This window comes from Limulus polyphemus, unplaced genomic scaffold (assembly GCF_000517525.1).
Source record: "Limulus polyphemus unplaced genomic scaffold, Limulus_polyphemus-2.1.2 Scaffold44, whole genome shotgun sequence".
NCBI lineage: Eukaryota > Metazoa > Arthropoda > Merostomata > Xiphosura > Limulidae > Limulus > Limulus polyphemus.
In genome coordinates this window covers 836,734-857,755 of record NW_013665654.1, presented here as the reverse complement: position 1 = coordinate 857,755, position 21,022 = coordinate 836,734, and the positions used below count along the sequence as shown (strand labels likewise).

Genomic DNA, 21,022 nt, shown 5'->3' with positions numbered 1-21,022 from the left:
CTTAAAAATTTTCAACAAATCATATTAAATGATTCATTTCTATCTGATCTAAGACCTAAATTTCATCTTCAGTTAAAAAGCGTCATGTAATAGACATGAAAGACAGTTCCCCTGTAAAAATGTTTCCTTAGCATAACATGTATTATGGAGGTAAAGCATAAACTAAATGCACACTACTGTTACTTGTTTGAATATTTCATAGTTCATATAAATTGCAATTTTTATACATCAGCACATTCTTACAAACTTTAAAACATTTAAGAGATACCTTGAAATAATCAATAAAATAGTTTGTCACAATTTTCTTGAACAAAAATTGAATGCATTATGAAAACCTGTTTTGGGGGGAAATTATATTTTAATGGATAAAAAATTATTTTGCTGGACACAAATATGATAAAATTTAATCTTTAAATCTTAAATTTTAATTATATGAGAATCCACAATATTATTTATATAACCCATGACATTTACAGCCTATAATATCATTCGTACTTTAAATTATTTTACTGCCCCCTGGGATTTAACACTTTAAAACATATCAAGCATACACAGACCCTGGTTCAATTTTTGCATGTGGCATTTTCAGGAATTACAGTATTAGTATGTCAATAAATGAAAACTATCACACCTCATCACTGACTTACACTAAAAGGATGCTTGGAGTAGAGTTGGACCATTGACAATTATTCATTTTTCTAATTATTACTAAATCAAATTGATACATCAAATAATTATACTTATGACTAAGCTTCTAACATGTACACCACACATTTAGCCATCAAAGAATGTCACTAATATCTAGTTTGAGCATGAGTCACTTCTTTCTCTTAACTAGTTCAATGAAACAAACTGTGTATGCAGAATATATATAAATGTAAAGCATTAAAAAAAAATCATAATATATGTTATTAGGAGATAGTATAAATAGAAACTGTTAGATACAGTGGGAAATTCCATATCTTTGATCTGTGTTAGAAAGTATTTTCATTGAGGTAGTTAAACTCAGAAAAGGGGTAACTCTTAAAAATCCACTAACTGTAACTGTATCCTGTAATGATTTTACAAAACGTCTTTGAATCTTCATATACACTCTGTAGAAGTCTTTACCCATAAAAGTAGTGTAAAATTTATTTAATCTTTCTAGTAAACAACCAAGCATATGTGTAAAAACTTCTAAAATCACCCTACATGCAGTATCTTCTGCTTAACAATTCACTTGATTTTTTACATATACAGCAAATCATATTTAATCTGTTAAATGTTAAATAAATCTTGATAAAGACCACTGTCAAAATTTAAGAAGGCCCTAAAACTGTCCCTTAACTATCAATTAACTAAAAGTTTGTACATGAAAAATCCACAATATTATAAAAAGTGAAAATGTTACATTTCTGCTATTCACTAACAGGAGTGATGTATAACTGATAAATAATTATTGATAAAATGGTATAACTTATCTTGGTAAAATTTCTACAAGAGTATATGCAACAGGATATTTATATAAAAGTATTTTCCAGGTCACTTCTTAAAAAATACAATTTATGATTTTAGTCCTTTCATTTAAAAAAGTTTAACTTAAAAACAGATCAAAGTAAACTGTATTTCATTGCAATAAGTCTATGTTGGTTAATTTGATTCTAAGCATTTGTTAACATTCATTAAATAGTAATTCCCAACATGTTCTAATGCAAAGTAAAAATACAAGTAACAATATTTTTGTATGTTCAGAATTAATTTGTGTAAAATACTTATTAATTTTAATTTTCTTTTTTATCTTTCTAAACAATTAAAATTTTCTTTACCTTAAACTCCTTCAAAACTGGATTTTCTGCCATCCCTGGGAAGAACACTCTCATTACAAATGTTCGATGATCTAAAGTTGGAACACCTGTGGTCTGAATATCCTTGTTAAGATCAGTCATATCTGTCTGAAGTTCAGCAAATGCTACAATATAAACAATAGTAACTGAATCAAGATTAATATAACAACATGAACTGATACATTTAAAAGAGATCTAAATGCTCACAGTATTATTTTTTTGTTAATGTGAAACAAAAATATTACATAAGTCATTTACTTTGTTTTCATTCTAGTAGTAAACTAATTAGTTGCTATAATTTTCTGACAAGATAATTACTTCCTACCTTGTTTACATTCAGATCGTACACTATTTTCAAGTGTATCCATTTGAAGTTGGATCCTCTTATACTCTCTTTCTGCCTGAGAACTTTTGTATCTTAAAACAGCCAGAATAATGAGAGTCACCACCATCAATAAGGCCCCACCTGCTGCAATACCTCCTATAGCTTCAGGTGGAAACTCGTATATCTTGGCAACTTCATAGCGCAAGTAACCAACCTCGTAACGAAGGTTTTTCCCAACCCTGATCTGGAAGTAGTGTTGAAAAACTAAATAAATTAAACTTTTATTAAAAACAAAATTTAAGTATGTGAATAATCAGGAAATTTAAGTTCTATTGATAGTAGTACAATACATTCAAATTTTTAGTACGTTTTAGTAACAAAATAACAAAAAAAAGTGAGCTATTTCTTTTTTGGCTTACATATTTTATTTGTTCTAAAGATTCAAATTAGATTCACATCTCTCACCAAAAAATAAATTAAGTGTATTATTTCCTTTGGTAACTAACAAGAGCCACGCAAGATATTTTAAAGGATTGATGGATTGAACTATATACTGAAGAAGAAATTAATTTTAACACAAAGGATGCTGACTGAAAGAAATGGTTGCATAAACAGAAAGATATAAGGTTTAAAAATTACTCTCAAGTAACATTTAACTGTACTAGATAAGAAAATGGCCATTATATTAACAGTATTAACCCTCAATCATTATGGGCCAGTAGCTTAAAAATTTGCATTTTGGTTGTTATTACTTGATATTATATATGAAACAAATACAAATGATAGATCAAGGTATTTGTATACTCAGTAATTTGCTTAACCCATGAAGGTGAAAACTTGCATGTTTAGAAAATGTTTTGCAAGTATAAAACTAATCATAAAAATTAAAGCTCACCACAACTAATGGTAAGTTATTTTCTGTTGTTCTTCCCAGTTCATCCATACCAGGTGGTTGCACCTCTGGTGGAAGACATACCAGCTGTGACATACTCAAGGATGTCAAGTTACATCTGCGTGTACCAATAGTAACATTCACTTCTTTCTCTGTGCTTGCTAGCCTCATGTTTTCTCCCTGTTGAATCATTTTGTCCCAAACACTTAGATGAAACTTGTTTATATTTAAGTCAAATGAAAATAAAAGGCATTACAATTATTGCTGGAGGTAAACAGATAATTTCTTCCTTAAAAAAAGTTTATCCTTTCACAATATATCTTTCAAATACAGTAAGTTATTGTAATTAAAATTTTCTGAAATACTTAGCCAAGTAATTAATAATACTGTTAATTTGATATGAACAATAACTTTTTTGCATTAATTATTAGAAAAAAGAGTTGAAATTCCCCACAAAATAAAAAAAAGCTATTTTCCTATGAAAATTTTTCACTGCATGCATGATGCATGTTGATTGGGTGTAATGAGTAATAAAAACATTGCATTATATCAGGTTAATAATTCATATAAAAATCTATGGTTAATCACCTCAATAACAAGGCTCTCTCCCTTGTATAACTTGATTCCTTCATTTCCAAACTCTGCATATTCTGGGTCAGGCACATATTGTAAGTTGGTCTCAAGTGTTTTGTAATAACGTTCCAGCTCTCGAACTGACTGAACATCATCCATCACAAACCCAACCCTCAGTACAATGTTTTTGACTGTGTGACGTGGGCGAATCTGAGGCTTACTTCTCCTATACACCTCAGAATGTACAGCTGGTGATGGACACATCATCATGCTGGTGTTGACAACTGTGCAAAACTATGAAAAGAATCAAAGTATTACAAACTTTTATACATTTGTACTGTGAAACCTTATCAATAAACTAAAATATTTAAGAAACAATTTGAAATAATTTGTAGAACTTCTAAAAACATGATAATTATGTATATAATCAAAAAAAAGGAACACAATAATAATAAATGCCAGTTATACATTTTTGTACTGATAGACAAACTTAGCTTTTTCAATCAGTTTTCTTATACTACCTCTAAACAAAAAACTTACAGTTTTATTCACTACTCCTGTATGACTGAAAACCACCATTTGTGGCTGCTGAATAGAGGTTAAGTTAGTACCAATCACTCTGAGAACTCGGCCACCACTAAAATATCAAAAACAGGGAAGATTTACTTATAGGAGGATTCTAGAATAGGAGGATTCTTCAAAAGAAATAAAAGTTTATCAATTGAATATAACATTTCATTATCAATTTGGAATTACAATCAACATTCCTTCTCCAATATGGGGTCGGTCCAATATACCAACCCCATACACATTCAGTTAAATGTGAGAAACTAAAGATGAAAACCAATGTTTTATAAGTATGTAAAAGATACGTTTTATTTCATTATTATAAACTGATCACTTCACCACTTCATGCAATGTTTCAGTATAATTATTTTTGTAAAACATATACCAAATTATACAGACAAATTTACAGTTTGACTTCTCCTACATTGGATAATAATTAATCCTCACCGTTACAGTTAAATTATTCACTGTGTAGTTACCTAATAAATTTCTGTAACTTTAAAATTTAGTTTTATGGATATTATTTAGTCAGAGAAGAAACTTATTTGTATGACAACAGAAAGTATTTGGACATTTAGTCATTTCAACATTACTAAGGTCATTTATTTTTCATACCCATTATATACACTCACCTGAAGTAACTTCTTAGTGGCTCAATTTTTTTAATGCTAGGGTCTTGTGTATAGAGAAATGAATCTTTAAGGCTTAAGTTGGTATTATCAATCCTTAATAACAGTTGTTGAATACTATAAGATGGCACAGGGGCACGGGTAGTACGGCAGCTCAGCTGGCTACTACTGGCAAGTGGCCTAAAATACAAAATGTCAAAAATTTAAGTTAGTACTTTAAGTTCCTACAGAAGCTTACATTGAAGAAAACATTATGGTATTACCATTTACTATTCTCAAACAGAAAACTTATTTCATATAATATCCAACTTTTGTGGTAACTACTAAGCATATGATTGATGACAAGGTTTTCATTTAACCCAATTTATAGGAAATAACAGTCTATAAATAGAGAGAATGACATTTTATTATATAAATTAACAGTAACACAAAACAAGGGGTACAAAAGTACCATTAATTATTCAGTGAATCTGCCCTTTTGACAGTCTTGACAAGAACATAGTTACAGATTGTATTTACAAGATTTGAATTCTAGGCCTATGGGACTGGATTCTGCTATGGGACTGGAAGTTAGTTGTTTGGGATGAATGTTTTCATTTTGGGTACCTGGGCTGTGCAAAAACTGTTATTTTCCCAATGTGACCAAGTGCATTGTCGCTCTATACACCATTAAAAGTACACACCTGGTGATTTCTTGCTGACTATGACAACCTTTCCCTCGTCCAACTATGTGATCTTGTAAACATATGGTTAATTCTTGCAATTATTTCATTCATTGAAAGGTCACTTGTATTCTGTGGTTTCTATCAAGTTATTCTTTTATATTTATACATTGGGCTTATTTAAGTCTGATGTCATGGAAATGAAAGATTTGTATTCTGAAGTGTCTTTTTTACTTATTGGTAGGCTGTGTTTTATCTAGTATGAACAATACCTCTATGTCACAATTAAAGAAATGAATTGGTAATGAATGGTTCAGTTATTTATGAGTTTTTAAATGTACTTTACAAACTTTCATCATTTTAAAACAAAATCTGATTTGTCATCAACTAAAAAAAAATAACAATACTTTTATGTAATTGAAAAATACAGTTTTTAGTACATAAAAATAAGTTGTTAGCAAAATGGTAGTCACACTGCAATTTCATACTTTAATAACCGATACCATTTTCTGAAAATTCTAGTATTCCATAAAAATACTACTGAGGTTAAGTAAAAAATTCAAGATGATGTTCCAATTTGTACACTTTAGAAAAGCTGTCATTTATGTGAGTGTTTGTATAAAAAAAAACAATGTTATAAGATGTTTTATGAGAATAATGTACTGAACATGCAATTTACAAAGAATACGCAAGGTGTCATTTTTTGCCAACAATGATATGGGGATGAAAAAAGATTTACAGAATACATAAATAAACAATTTCTCAACTTTAAATGCTGTTACAAAAATGTAACAAAATGTGTTTTACTTAATAATAAGCATTAAGTCTTGTGAATTATACTTATATAAAAGAATATTTAATAAAACTTAAAAAAAATAAAAATTTTTTTCTCACTATAATACAAATATTTCCTTTAAAATTCTACTTAAATGTAGTTAGTCTTTAAAACAGGCAGACATTTAGAAGCTGACAGTTTCAGTGTATATATTAAAAACCATTCATATAAGAAATAATTATCTTTTAATAAAGCAGCTTTATGTTATTTTTCAGAAACAAGTACTCAGTAATTCCCAATTTGATAACAGTTTTTGAAGATAATGGTAAATTACCTTTCTACTCGACATGGAAGGTCATCAAGAAAAATTTCCACTTCACTTCCAATGTTCAAGTTCCTTCCAGTGAGGTAGACCCTTGTTCCACCAGACTGGGGACCAAGCTTTGGATACATATTTTCCAGTGTAACCTCCTTTAATGATGACAAGTGTAATTATTTAAAAATTCCTTACTTACTTATCATACATAAAATTTGTTGATTATAATAAAAAAAAAACTCATCAATAAAGAACCTCCTGCTTTTATAGCACCAGGAATAGCAGTAACCAAGTTTAACATAGGTGTATGTGTTGGAGGGGGGTTTATATGGTTGTAATTTAATTTCACAAATTCAGTTAAAAAATGGTGTGATTCTCCTGGAAAAACATTGAACAGATAGATACATGAAGTTATTCTAAGTTCAGAGTCACCAAATTTGGAGATTTTAAAGAAAGCACCTACATTCTATATTTCCACATTTGAAGTAAAATGTAAAAGCATTAAGTACTTCTTAATAATATTTAAACAAAACTGAAAAAACTCAAGCACATTTTACTGCTCCACATGTCAGAAGATATAGGTGTTTTTTCATATATTCATTTACCAACCTTATTGATCCTATATTTAGTTTACTATTATGAACATTTCTTAATTTACTGTAGGAAACATATTCAAGAAAATATACTGGAACGTTAAATAGTTTGTTTTCCAAATTTTTACTTTTTTGTTTAATAAGATTACCATTCCAAGGTAATATGTACTTGCCTATACCTTAGACTGATCTCATAAAGTGGTTCAATTCAGCTGTACACTGTAGAAGTTAATTGTACAGCTAGCTAGGGAGGACTAAAACATTAAAAATGTAAATGTGATTTGTTAGTTATACTCTTGGAACACAATAATAATGCCTCCATTCATATCCTCAGTATCCTTTAGCTTGTTTATGGACAATTGACAAAATATTTCTATTGAAAGAATTATCTAGTATTACTTAACTACAAACAAATAAATGTTTTGTCTCTTTACATTCATCTCTAAACAATTTTATTTGCAAAAAAATTAACCTAAATCTATCATAAGTTCAAGTCTTATTAGAATTAAACTACATGATTTTTAATTACCTTCTTCTCTAAATAAGGTAATTACATGTATTCATCAAGAAACAAGCCTTCATTTATCAACTGATGTTATCACAATTAATCAACAAAGGACTGAACTGTAATTAATCACTATGATGGAAGTGATTTTTCATTGTTTGCTTATTATTATGCACTTGCATTAATCACAAAGCTTAGCTATCACATCTGTTAAGCAGAGAACCCAACACATTCATCATTTCCTTACATATTTTCTATCAAACACACTTTGTAACACCTAAGAGTATGAAGTATTGTAATGACTACAGTGTCACAAGCTACATGCTGTTCCAAGAGTTATCTTAAGTACACAAAACTCATCTGCACAAGCTGTGTATTACGAAAATCTAGGCTACAAATCTTTAATGACAGAATTTTATACATGAGACAAGTGGCTCTATATAATGCTAGTAGCTAAAGAATTTGTGGCTAAAGGAAAGGTTTTTGTAACGTATTAGCGAGTTATTTTTGTTACCATAATAATACAGGATATACATAATTTTTAGAGAACTTTCTTGTAAGTAGTTCTTTTTTCACCACTGAAAGAAACTGTTTTGACAAATAACACAATATAGCAACAAGCAACCTAGCTATAAAAAACTAGTATTTATAGAATTTGAAAATTAATCATACTATATGAAAAAACTTCACAATATATGTGGGACTTGCATTTTATTTTGTTGTATGCATTTTATCTTTTGTTTTTGTAAATGTACTTAAATTGAAATTGAACTAGTCATAAATATATATAATGATGTGATGATCATGTCAAAGGAATTACATAATATTTTTCAAACAATCTTAAAAACATGATATACATTCTTTTTCAAAGGACACTCTTGTAACTTTTTAATTCAAGTTCTTTCTATCTCGACTTCAACTTAGTTACAAAAAACAAAAGCAAGTACATCAAAACAGTGTTAAACAATGCACAAGTACTTCAAAACAATGTTGAACAATTCACAAATAAAAGTTTGAAAAGAAACCACTTGAATGTGTTAAGGAGTATCAAGTTTTAAATATTTTGTTTAAAAAAATAACGTTTGCAAAAACTTGTGTATTTCATTTATGCTCAATACTAATCATATTTGAAAGCAAAGCTTTTCAGTAATATTAAACATAAGTTTTAGTTGCTCAGTACAAAAAACAATAACTAATTTTCAAAACAGATAGATAACTACAACTTTCAAAAAGCAATATCAATTAATTATTCATATGCTTCAAATATACATTTCTTTTGATTGATTATCAAACAGCTGCAACAGTTAAATATAGTAATCTACTGTATTGGTTATAATAAACATTATGTAGATAGTAATTAGTTGTACCTTATGTTTTGTAACTAACCACATTTGATCAAATTTTTGGCCAACCATTGAAGTACCAGAGAGCACAATTAAACATTTAAAAAAAGGATGAACATTAGATTATTATAAAAAGTTACCAAAATATAGTATATTTACCATCTAAACTGTACAACTAACATACACATGCATACAACAAGTTTCATTTGCAACTTACAAAGATCCTTATGATAGAAAACTTATTCAGGCACATTGAACAACTTTTCACTAGAAATGTAGAACATTAAAATTGGTTTTAAATTTTATGTACCTTATAATAAAACATCTCCTGTGCTTTAGTAACTCCAGCTTTGTTTCCTACCATGAGAACAGCTTCCATTGGAGCTAAACTTGAACCAGTTCGACATACCACTCTGGAATTATGTAGCACACTAATTTAATGTACTTCTTTAATGAATATATTACAAAAATGTTTGAACTATATTATAAATAATTTATTCCAAGTACACAAAAATAAATACATTTCACATAATCTCCATAAAAGGCTTGTACAAAAATTCTCTTATAATTTGGGGTATAAGTTAGATAATTAGATAGAAGAGTGGCTATATGGAAGAAAGCAGAAGGTTGTTATAAATGGAGTTCAGTCAAACTGGATTAATGTTATAAGTGGGGTACCTCAGATCTCAGTCTTAAGACCTTTGCTCTTTTTTTATTTATATCAATGACATAGATGAAAGGATAATCAATAAATTACTTAAATTTGCAGATGATATTAAGGTTTTGGGTGTTGCTAGCTGTGAAGAGGATGTTGCTGATTTACAAAAGGATTTAGATCATTTAGTGAGTTGGGCAAATAAATGGCAGATGGGTTTTAATTATAATAAATGCAAGATAATGCATGTGTGATATCATAATTTGAATTATAAATATAATTTGGATGGGAATAACCTTAAGAGTGTCATGAAATAAAGGGATTTTGGTGTAATGGTTTATTAGTCTCTTAAGCCATCCAAGCAGTGTGCTGTCGCTAGTGGTAAGGCAAATAGGATTTTAGGTTATATCTACAGAAATATTGAATACAAGTCTAATGAGGTTATATACCTTCATTGTATAGGTCACTAGTCCACATTTGGAGTATTGTGTCCAATCTTAGGCTTATTACCTTAGGAATGACATTGAATTGTTAGAAAGGGTTCAGAGAAGGGTTATGAGAGTTTGTCATATGAGGAGAGATTAAGATCTTTGAAACTGTTTTCCCTTGAAAAAAGAAGAGATAGTGGGGATCTGATTGAGGGATTTAAGATTGTAAAGGGAATTGATAGTGTTGACGTATCATCTTTTTTCATACTTAACAGTGAGAATATAGTACTAGGGAACAGAGATATGAATTTTGGCAAAGTAGAAGTCATCTTAAGCTAAGACAGTTTTATTTTTCTAACAGGGTTGGCTTCTCGAATGTGTTGCCTTCAGATGTTGCAGAGGCAGTAAATTTAAGTAAGTTTAAGAGAAAGCTTGATAACTATATGAATGATAAGGGCTGGCTTTAAGATATTTTTTTACATTTATAATAGTTTAGTTTAGAGGATGGAACAGCCAAGATGGACCAATAGGTCCACTGTTGTCCCTAAATGTTATGTCATGTTAATATGGAAAAAAAGTACATATCATCAGTGAATGAAAACCATCCATACTTAAGAAACTAGATTTGTTAAAAAGGTATACCAGTTATAAAGAAAAGAAATTATCCAATAAAATTCAAAATTATTAAAATTTTAAAACTGTGACAGTAATATATGCCACAAAAAGAAATTTATTAATGATATCCTAAAAACAGGGCTTTTTCTTAACAAGCTGAGAGTTTGGAAAATGGTAATTTGTCTACTACTCTTAAGCAATAAATGTTGAAGTTTTTTCTTTGATCCCCAAGTTGTTTTACTTGTTTTAGTTATTTTCATATCTAAATGTACATATTGGGAAGTTATTATGACAAATAACTATTCAAAAATACACCAGTTTTATAGAAATGTTCTTAACCTATTTTGTTTATTCGAATAATAAGAAGCATCAACAGGTGGCAATAAGGTCTCTTTTTCATTAAATTCTTTCAATACCACTCCCTAGTCTTAGAATGGAGTCAAATGAAATGTGCTAAAAATTATGTTTTCAGTTCAAAAATGTTACGATGATGTATTTGCGACCACTATATTTTAGCTGTAAAAAAAGTGTAAATTGTTAGTTTTTATGTCATAGGTAGCAACACAAAACCACAACTAAAATAGTTACTCTGTACCACACAATACATTAAAAAAAAATTGCGTACTCAGTTTACTTTTTTAATTTAGATATAGCAGTAATTAAAAAAATACCCTTGTGGTTTCTAATGTTCTTAGTAACTTATAGTTAGGATGTAATATCTGGTCTATTACATTCAAACTACATACTGCAAAAACCTCCTTTTTTTCCCCTTTTTAAATTCTTGGCATGGCATGCTGGTTAAGGTGCTAAACTCACAAACTGTGGGTCAGAGGACATTATAGTGTAACAGTCAATCCCACTATTTGTTGATGAAGAGCAGCCTAAGAAATGGTAGTGAAGGTGTTGAATAGCTGTTTTCCCTCTAGTCTATCACTTCAAAATTATACGGGATGGCTAGCTCAGGCAGCCCTCAATTAAGTAGCTTTGTACAAAATTCAAAATTATCCAAAGCAAGCTACCTACATAGATCATAACTAAAAATTAATATTGTGTACAGAAGTTTTATTGTGACAGTATTTAATAGGAGAAAAATATCAGTTAGTTTGTTAAATACTTATAACTCACATTGCATGCTCAAAAAGTTGTGGATCACAACAAAATGTTTTTACATGACATTCAAAAAATGTTACTTTCAATGAAGGTTTACAAAGATACTACATTCAACGTTTCCAAAAGGTATTCATAAACCTCTATACAAATAGACCACATGAACATCTTCAGTGATGCATTAAGGCTGTCAAAATAATCATAATACCAGAAGTGTTACTATACATTATGAGCAATACTATATTTAAGATACACAACTACAACTTAATTAAATTTATTACCATGATTAACCTTTATTGTGATGTTTTAATTACCAATGACATTAGTTTTACAGATAACCATAAACACCTTAAAGCTATTTGAATGCTTATGATATTTTCAGAACTATTATCACTAAAAATGTTGAATAAAATTTCAGTAAATGTTTCTATCCATCTATGTAGCTGAGAGTATTTATTTATTTAGAAGCTCTCTTTGTGTTGTACCTAATATGTGCATACTTTGAAAAGTAAAATAAAAATATTGACAATACCTTACAGAAATACTGTATTCCTCAGGAATACAGTGTATTCCCCCAATGGTGATTTTGTCTTTTATTTCTTCCTCACTAGCTCCAAGGTTGGAACCTTCAATGACTACTAGAGTTCCTCCTTCGATGGGTCCACTTAAAGGGTGAATCTTGAAAAAAAAATTATATTTATTCATTCATTATATAGGTAATAACCTGAAAACAAAGATTAAACATTAGGTAAATATCTAAAGCAGCTTATATGGTTGTCATTCATTTTAGACTAAACATAGGAGAAAATTGCTTAGAAGGCCAATTTGCAAAAATTACATCTGGTTCAAACACATTTCTGGAAGGTTGAGATTTGAATTCAATAATGTAACTATCTGAATAGTAATAATTACTCTGATTGCAAGCACATGTTGATATGCAAGTATGCATACATCCAGTCAAAACAACTGTTTAGATAATAATTCTTTAACAAGTTCACATACATTGAAACACACACTTAATTTTTTTATTATTCCTCACATATTACAAATATTGCTTACCCAGTCAATACGAGGTCGAGGGCAGGAGCTAACAATGGGTTCTGTACAAGATCCACTATAGCCACAGTTGCTTCCACACCATGCACACTGGTATTTATGACTCCTAGTCAGACATAACGAACAGTCTGCACGCCCACTATGACTTCCCAATAGGTGGCATTTATACAAAGTTACTAGATAAAAATAAAATTTTTCTTAAGTGACATAATGTGTGTCTGTTTTATTTTAAATAAACTTGGATTATCAGATGCATCTACAAGAGAAAAAAATTAGCAGGCCTGTGAAGTGTTTATTTATTTAGAAGCTCTCTTTGTGTTGTACCTAATACGTGCATATTTTAAAAAGGAAAATAAAAATACTGACAATACCTCACAGAAATACTGCATTCCTCAGTGTGCATGTGTGTGTATACATATATTTATGAAAAATCTGAAATGAAGCAGTTATTGGTGCAATACTTGTGTTACAATGAATCTTCAAGTACTTTTTAAATCCACTAATCAAAAATAATACATATAAATTATAAATTTATGCTGATGTATGAATATATATTAAGAAAAGTTAACTTCATGTGAGGTGACCAAATATAGTAGTTTCCATGCATGTATCATTTGACAATGAACTTAAACCTCCTATTAATATTTACTTGCAAAGCACCTGTGCCCAATCTCCATTATTCTTGTGTAGCTCTTGTTTCAAGACAACTTAATGCACTAAACAGCTTGAATATTTAAATTATACTCATTTTGATAACAATAATTTGTGTTAACAAGGCCATTCTTACAAAGAACATTGTGTACTATCTTAATTTTTTTGTCTGATTGGAGTAATTAATATCAAGTATTCTTTAATTCAGAAAGATTAAACATGTTAATAACTTAGTTCATAAAACCATATACTTAAAAAACGAAATAAAAAACTTACTATTAGTCCTGTCGATGAAAGTGTCTCCATTCCACATAACTGTTAAGGTGGCTTGCACTTCTCCTATATCACTTTGATATGTGTACTATAAAGCAACACACACAGTTCAAATGAGCAAAAAAAACTCAATCACAGGACAATGTACACATTTATTCATAACAATGTCCAGATCTATAATGCTAAAATGCTGCATCTTCCAAAAATCAGATCTCTCGCTTATGGTATGCAGGATATAATACATTTGATAAACCTGTAAATCTTATTAAGTTTTATATTTGCACAATCAAGTTAGTCAGAATGCCAGTGATTCCAAACATTTTTATGAGTACTTTATATTTTTTTCATTAATTATAAAAGTACCCAGGGTTAGTTTGCTATCATTATTAAAACTTATTATGAATTATTAGTTTGTACTTTACAAGAAGTAATTTCTCACTAAAATGATTGGTTTTACAAGTTCTAACTATTTGTAATTCTCTGTTGAAATATTAACTAACAAACAAAAGTACCTGTTTCCAGTGATGGGAAAAGTTTAAGTTAATCTATCAATATACATTATTTCATGGACTTTAAAGAGATTAATTGTGTTACACTCTTGGTTTCACTCAGAGCCAAAGCCTGAGCTACTTATACCACCCATCGCAAAAAGTAATTGTTGAACATTTCAGTCATGCTAAGAGCCCCTCAACAACAACATGTGGAAAACCTAAGTTTTTATTCTTTAAGTTGCATCACATTTTGAAATGTGAATGATATTTTGATTAACTCCTAACAACTGTGTAGAATATCCTGCTTGCAAAATAAAATGTGACATCAACATTATCCATGCCTGTTATGCCATCATTTCAAAATGAGCTTTCTCTGCGTGCACAGCTTTTCAAATGGGAGACAGACAAACACTCAGACAGACACCACAGTTCACAATATAAGATTGTCTTATTTGTTTCTTAGAAATTTGTAGCTCTATAAAGTTTAAGATTTGATACCAATTAACTAAAATTTCATTAGTCACCATAACATTTGATTCATATTTTACAAGTTAAATTGAATATTACTTAGCAAGTTTGACAATCTTTGCTAAACAAGTTTATTAGCAACCAGTGACCATTACTATTAAACAATGAAAATTCTCATTTTATGTCTTTTAATTGGTAAATACATTTTCACCTAAGTAAGAAGAATGTAGGTGGGTCAGCAGTAAGTTCACAGACTTACAACACCAAAATCCGGGGTCCATTGTGTAGTTTTGCATTAACAAATCACAACAACTAACAACAACCAAATAAGAAAATATGGATATGAAAAGTTCAGTTGTTTCAGATATTCATGAAAGCCACACAAGAGTTATTTTTGCTAGCTATTCTTAAGTTTGAACTGATAGAGGGAGACAGCTAGTTAATACCACCCACTGCCAACACTTGGGTTACTTCAAGTAGATGGATTTGGCATCACCTTTATAATGCACTCACAGCCCCAAAGTGCAGAGTGCATTTCTTTTTGCAATGGGATACAAACCATGGATCCTCAGATGCACTATCTTACATGCTAACCACTAGGCAATGCCCAGCCCTAAATGAAAAATATTTTTACGAAAATAGAAATTCAAAACATACAGAAATTGGTGTACAACTCCAGAAAAAGTAGTATTCTCTAATGATTGAAAGACACCTAATTAATGAAATTGTCATTTTATGCCTTCTTAAGTCATAACTTATATTTATAACTCAATCAAAATATAAATAACATCTACAATAAATTACCATAATTTATTTTAAACTACTGTATTTTCTCAACTAATTCATTATGATAATTTTATTACTCACCACATTTTCAGCACAGATGACTTTATTGTCTCTCACTCTGGCAAAAACTCTTTCTTTTGCACCTTCAATTTCAATGATACATTGAAATCCATCCTGTAAGAACAGCAAAGTTAAATAAAAACCATAAAGATAACATTTCTGAATAAAAGTAGCTTTGTGTATTGAAATTAAATGCTTACTTCAGATATTCTCTGTAGTTTTAAAATCTCAGTAGAAAAGCAACAGAACTAGTGAACACAAAACCTGCAAATGTATATACATTTATATTATAAAATATCTTTCTCCATTTCCATTTTAATATGTATATGCATAGCAGTCTAATTCTGAAATTAATTACTCAATTTATTACACAAAATTGCTTATTAGAGCAAGAGTTAATTCTCCTGAGATCATGCTGATAAGATATGTTTGTTCTTAATAATCAGCTATAATATTTTTGAGGATCAAAAACAAACTGTTTATTACAAATACTGCATATAAATGGTTATATAGCTTTAACAAATTAGGCAAATTATTTAAATCCACTACAGTAGTTAGAAAGGTAGCTGGCAAAGTTATCAACTCTGATACCCAAGTGAGTTTAGGAAATCTTAATAGCTAAATGTGATCACTTGAAGGTTGGTTGTGGGATTCTGATAACAAAGATTTAAATAAGAAATACATTATCATTAGAACTAGAGATAAGATATGTAACTCACTAATGGAGTCAGCAGATTCTTCACTTCCACAACAATTTTTTTTCTCACCCCATTAGGAAGAAAAATCTCCTCATTTAAGTTGAAGCTTGGACAATGTTGACGTCCTTTAATAAGAGAATTGGCCGGGTTCTATATGAAAAGGATAAACTATCAAAACAAATACACCAAAAAAAACTAGGATGCACTTACTTACAAACATACCAAAGTAAAACAATTGGTAAAATGATACCATAAAATAAACTTTGTGAAAAATACTTTCTATTTACTCTTTTTTGCTATGTCTCTTAATCACTGTTTTAGGTTTAATGCTCATTTATTTGTTTTTGCACAAACATGCAAATGGGCTCTCTTTTCTGTGCAAACTGCACACTGAACTTTAAGAGTTTAATGCTGAAGCTTAATGCTAAGTCACTGGAGTATAACGTTTTAAGTAAAACTTGAAACTATATCAGAATCAATCATAAACATTTTTTTTTAAATCAAAAACTAATCCGTATTCATTGTTGTTTTTTTTGGTTTTTTTAACTGAACGCTACTTTATTATTACTAATTGCACAAGTACCTCATTAAACTAGGCTTCAAATGAAATGCAAAATGCATGACCTAATATGGTTCAAGCACATGCACCTCAGATATTGGTGTGACAATGCAATAATAATAATGGAAAAACTAAATTGTGTAATTTCATTTTGTTTACCATAAATGTACCAAGACAATTATTTACAATTTATCAAATGTTCGTGTAAAATATGCACCATTCAAGTTTTAATTGAACATTGAAAACTACAGTGTGAGAAACTAAACAGTTCTTTGCAAAATGTACGATTTAACCAACAATTCAAGGACACCATGGGGCCTGCTGGTTCATCTACCATCTAGGTCATTCCATCAACTAACCAACATGTGCATTTTCACAAGGAAGCACATTCAATGTTTGTACAGGGCAGCAAAACATGTTGCACTGGCCCTGAACATATGGCCCAACCAGTAACATATACAATGAAATTATAACCTTTTTGAACTTCTTATTCAATATTTCTGCAGATACAACCTAAAACCCTATTTGTCCTGCCACAGCTTGGATGGTTTAAGAAACTGATCAAACAGAACATCAAAATCTTTTTCTTCCATAACACTCTTAAGATTATTTCCATCAAAATTTATACTTATAATTTAAATTATGATATTCCACATGCATTACCTTGCATTTATTTATCATTAAAAGCCATCTGCTATTTATTTGCCCAACTCAGTGATGATCTAAATACATTTTTCAAGTAGCAGCATCCTACACACAGCCAACAACATCAAAATGTTAATATCACCAACAAATTTAAATATTGATCATTCCTTCATCTTAGTCATTGATGTAAATCAAAAAGAGCAAAGGTCCTAATACTGATCCCAGAGGTCTTCATTTATGAAATTAATCCAGTTTGACTGTATTTCATTTACAACAACCCTCTGTTTTTTTTTCTATCCAGAGAATTTTCTATCCAATGAGCCAACCCATTCCCCCACACCTACAAAGATTTTTTTTAGCAAGCCTTCTATCTGCCACCTTATCAAATGTCTTTGAAAATCCAGATACACCAAATCCAGAACACAAATCAACACATCTCAATCAAAAAAAAAACTATGCTAAATTTTTTACATGCACATTTTCTTTAAACTAAAATAACATCCACATAGGTTATGTTGCATAGCAACAACATAATAGCCAGTAAATATTTGAATGAACTTTTTGCAAATTTTACTTATCAAAATTATTTTCATTATACTTCTCATTTAATATTTTGTGAATAAATGATATACTTCTCTCTCATTTTTTTAGGATGAAGTAACAATGGTAAAAGTATATTTTTACTTATTTTCTTCAGCTAATGACCTTCAAAATTTAATTGTTATTAATTCAGTTAAACATTTCTTACATAAAATAAAGCCAATGTTTGTCACAATTATATATGTATATAATGTTTTTCTAAAGAATTTATTTTTATGAAATCACAAATAAGTTTGTTAGGATGTTAATGCAAAACTTACACTTTCACCAATAATCACTCTTCTTGAACAAAGTGATGCATTATGGGTACACAGGTTCCGATGTACACACCAGCTGCAAGCCCAAGAACTGGTTACACATGTTTTACACCTAAAATAGCCAGTAAACAGATTTAAAGTGTGAAAATAATAACTTACTCTGCTGTAATTACAACAGCTACATATGTACACTATTAAGCCTAATTTATAGTGTATATGTGTGGTGGGGGGGGGGGTGCATAAGTTAATGCCATTGAAGAGAAACTCAAATAAATTCACAATAATCATTTATTACAGCAAAATGATTACAGTCACACATATATGTTTAAACCACCAATATTATGACAATCAGGCATTATGCAAATTAGTGACACAAAAGGTTAAATAGATAAGATATCAAGTGATACGTCACTCTTAAAATCTGGTAATTACCTTGTAACCTAAATTTATGTAACAGCTTTCCAATACAACATAGAAAAGCAAGAGCTACATCTAAGCATATTGCTTTCTTTTTTGTACTTATTGTTAAAAGTTCAATACACTAGATAAATGAAGTGTGTCATCCTCTGTCTGTTGATATCTGTTTAACATAATCTACCTCTATAAAAATCAATAAAAAGATAATGATTAAAAGTTTAATATTTTAAGATGTGAAAACAAGGATCTCTGTGAGGGGACATGACAATTGCAAAAGTTATCAAAGTTTCTTGTTATTAGAACATACAAAAAATAGTTGTCTGTTTATTAAATATCACATTCAGTCATAAAATGAATATTTCAAGAAAATTATTCAACTTATTAAGAAATTCATTAAACCTGTCTTCACCATGACCCCACACAACAAAACTGTTATCAACATATCTTAATTCAATAATAGACTTAATGACAATTTTTGAAAAAAAAAAAAGGTTTCAAAATGATTCATAGAAATATTGTAAAATAAGGAAGAAATGTAGAATACATAGATAATCCGTGGATTTGAGAATAACATTTGTTATGAACTTTAAGAAAGGAAGATATACATGTTTTTGTTAAATTAGTTATATCATTAATTTCTAGAGTCAAAAATATCATTCTGGAATAATTTTCCCTTCAAAACAACTAACGGCTTTATCTACTGGAACCGAAGTGGATAAACTACATCAAAACACCCATAATGTCATTCCAGTATAATTTTATTATTGAGCTTTTCATAAGTGTTGTGAAGTTTAAAAATAATAATAATATCAGCCATATACTTGGCAACACCAACACGTGATGAAGAAATAAAACCAGAAACAACAGGACTATAAAGAATACTTAGTATCTTTAGGTATTTTAGGCCAAATATAATAAAAAGGAGCACAAAGTTAAAAGATAATAATTTCAAACTTTGATCAGGGGTAAAAGTAATTCAAGGTTTTAAAGCCTTTCTCAGTTTTTCATTAATAATTATTAGAATCTTCAGGTAACTTAAGAACCATCTGTTAAGATGTTATTAATACCTTCATTATAATGACTTTTTACTAACACTAACTATTTGGTTACCATACTTTAGCAAAATCTATTTTTTATTGTTTCTAAGGAAAGATTCCAAATTTCATTTGTATTAAGTTTAATTTTATTGTCAGTGTAATGTTTTATGACTAAATTTGTTTCCAAATGAATTATATTTTTAACTTTGGAGGAAGACAAAGGGTATATGTTTATTTTATATTTAATTACTGACATTTTAAAAATTATCTGCAACATTAGAAACATTTTTAATTGTATAAAAATTTAAACCTTTATCTAATGAATTGTTTGGTAATTTGATCTTCAAATATTTGACAATTTGATAAATTTGCAACTTTTGGAGGTAGAACTAATTATTTTTCTTCTTAATACCATAAACTATAGAAATAATTTGCAATTTATATAAAGTCTCAATTTTTTTTCTTGTTATCTTTTGTTTTTGTGCAGAACTGTTATTTTACTAAAAGATAAAAGACTAACTGTTATTTTCTAAATATGTTATAACATTTAAAGTGACATACCAGTATACAAATTCAAACAAATTATAAACTTGTATTTATTTTGTAAACAGATTTTTGTTCTTTATTATAATCCTAAGAATAGATAACCTAGCATTATAAGTAATGGCTTTTGAAGTTCTATAAACTATATTACTGTTACTACAGTGGAAGTCACGCGACCCTGGGAGCATGCTCACTGGAGTTTCTAGAAGGATCATGACTTATCGAGAAACCTCGCGAATATCCGAGTGTTTGCCAGGCGCCCTCTTTTTTTTTTAATATTCTTACGTCTCTGGTCGTTTGTTAAATTCCCGTAAAAATTCTTCCCGAGGAACTTCAGCGATACAAGTCCTTTCTTAAATAAAACTAGTTTATTCTTTCTCAATACAACTTTTCAATACACAGAATTTCCACGGTCACTTTCACTTAAACACACGCTATAATTCACAACGGTTCACGCACTTTACTTATGGGCACTACCGCCCACTTGATTCAATTATCTGTCTCTATCTCTCCATCTGCAATCCTTCTGCTTAAATTGTCTCACTTTATCTGGCGCGCTTATATACAGGAATACAGAGCATCTAGCAAATACTGGATTATTCGTGATGTTCCCTGAACCTTCTAGATACTCATTAAGTGTTACCAGATTCACGTGAATTCCGCTGTCGTAACA

The 21,022-nt window shown here is 29.6% G+C and overlaps 1 protein-coding gene across 5 annotated transcripts in view; it reads right to left on the bottom strand.

Annotated features, from left to right (window-relative positions):
- Positions 1–21,022, bottom strand: part of LOC106462152 (plexin-B-like) — a 161,569-nt gene that overhangs the window by 15,978 nt on the left and 124,569 nt on the right. For all 5 annotated transcript variants that reach the window (XM_022389620.1, XM_022389615.1, XM_022389626.1 and 2 more), the window contains 14 exons: positions 18,356–18,464; positions 16,313–16,441; positions 15,615–15,707; positions 13,792–13,876; positions 12,868–13,040; positions 12,341–12,486; positions 9,314–9,416; positions 6,581–6,717; positions 4,813–4,989; positions 4,154–4,250; positions 3,629–3,907; positions 3,044–3,220; positions 2,149–2,392; positions 1,806–1,948 (listed from right to left, as the gene is read on the bottom strand). In XM_022389620.1, the coding sequence (XP_022245328.1) occupies positions 1,806–1,948; positions 2,149–2,392; positions 3,044–3,220; positions 3,629–3,907; positions 4,154–4,250; positions 4,813–4,989; positions 6,581–6,717; positions 9,314–9,416; positions 12,341–12,486; positions 12,868–13,040; positions 13,792–13,876; positions 15,615–15,707; positions 16,313–16,441; positions 18,356–18,464 (2,092 nt within the window). The remainder of the gene's footprint in view (positions 1–1,805; positions 1,949–2,148; positions 2,393–3,043; positions 3,221–3,628; positions 3,908–4,153; positions 4,251–4,812; positions 4,990–6,580; positions 6,718–9,313; positions 9,417–12,340; positions 12,487–12,867; positions 13,041–13,791; positions 13,877–15,614; positions 15,708–16,312; positions 16,442–18,355; positions 18,465–21,022) is intronic.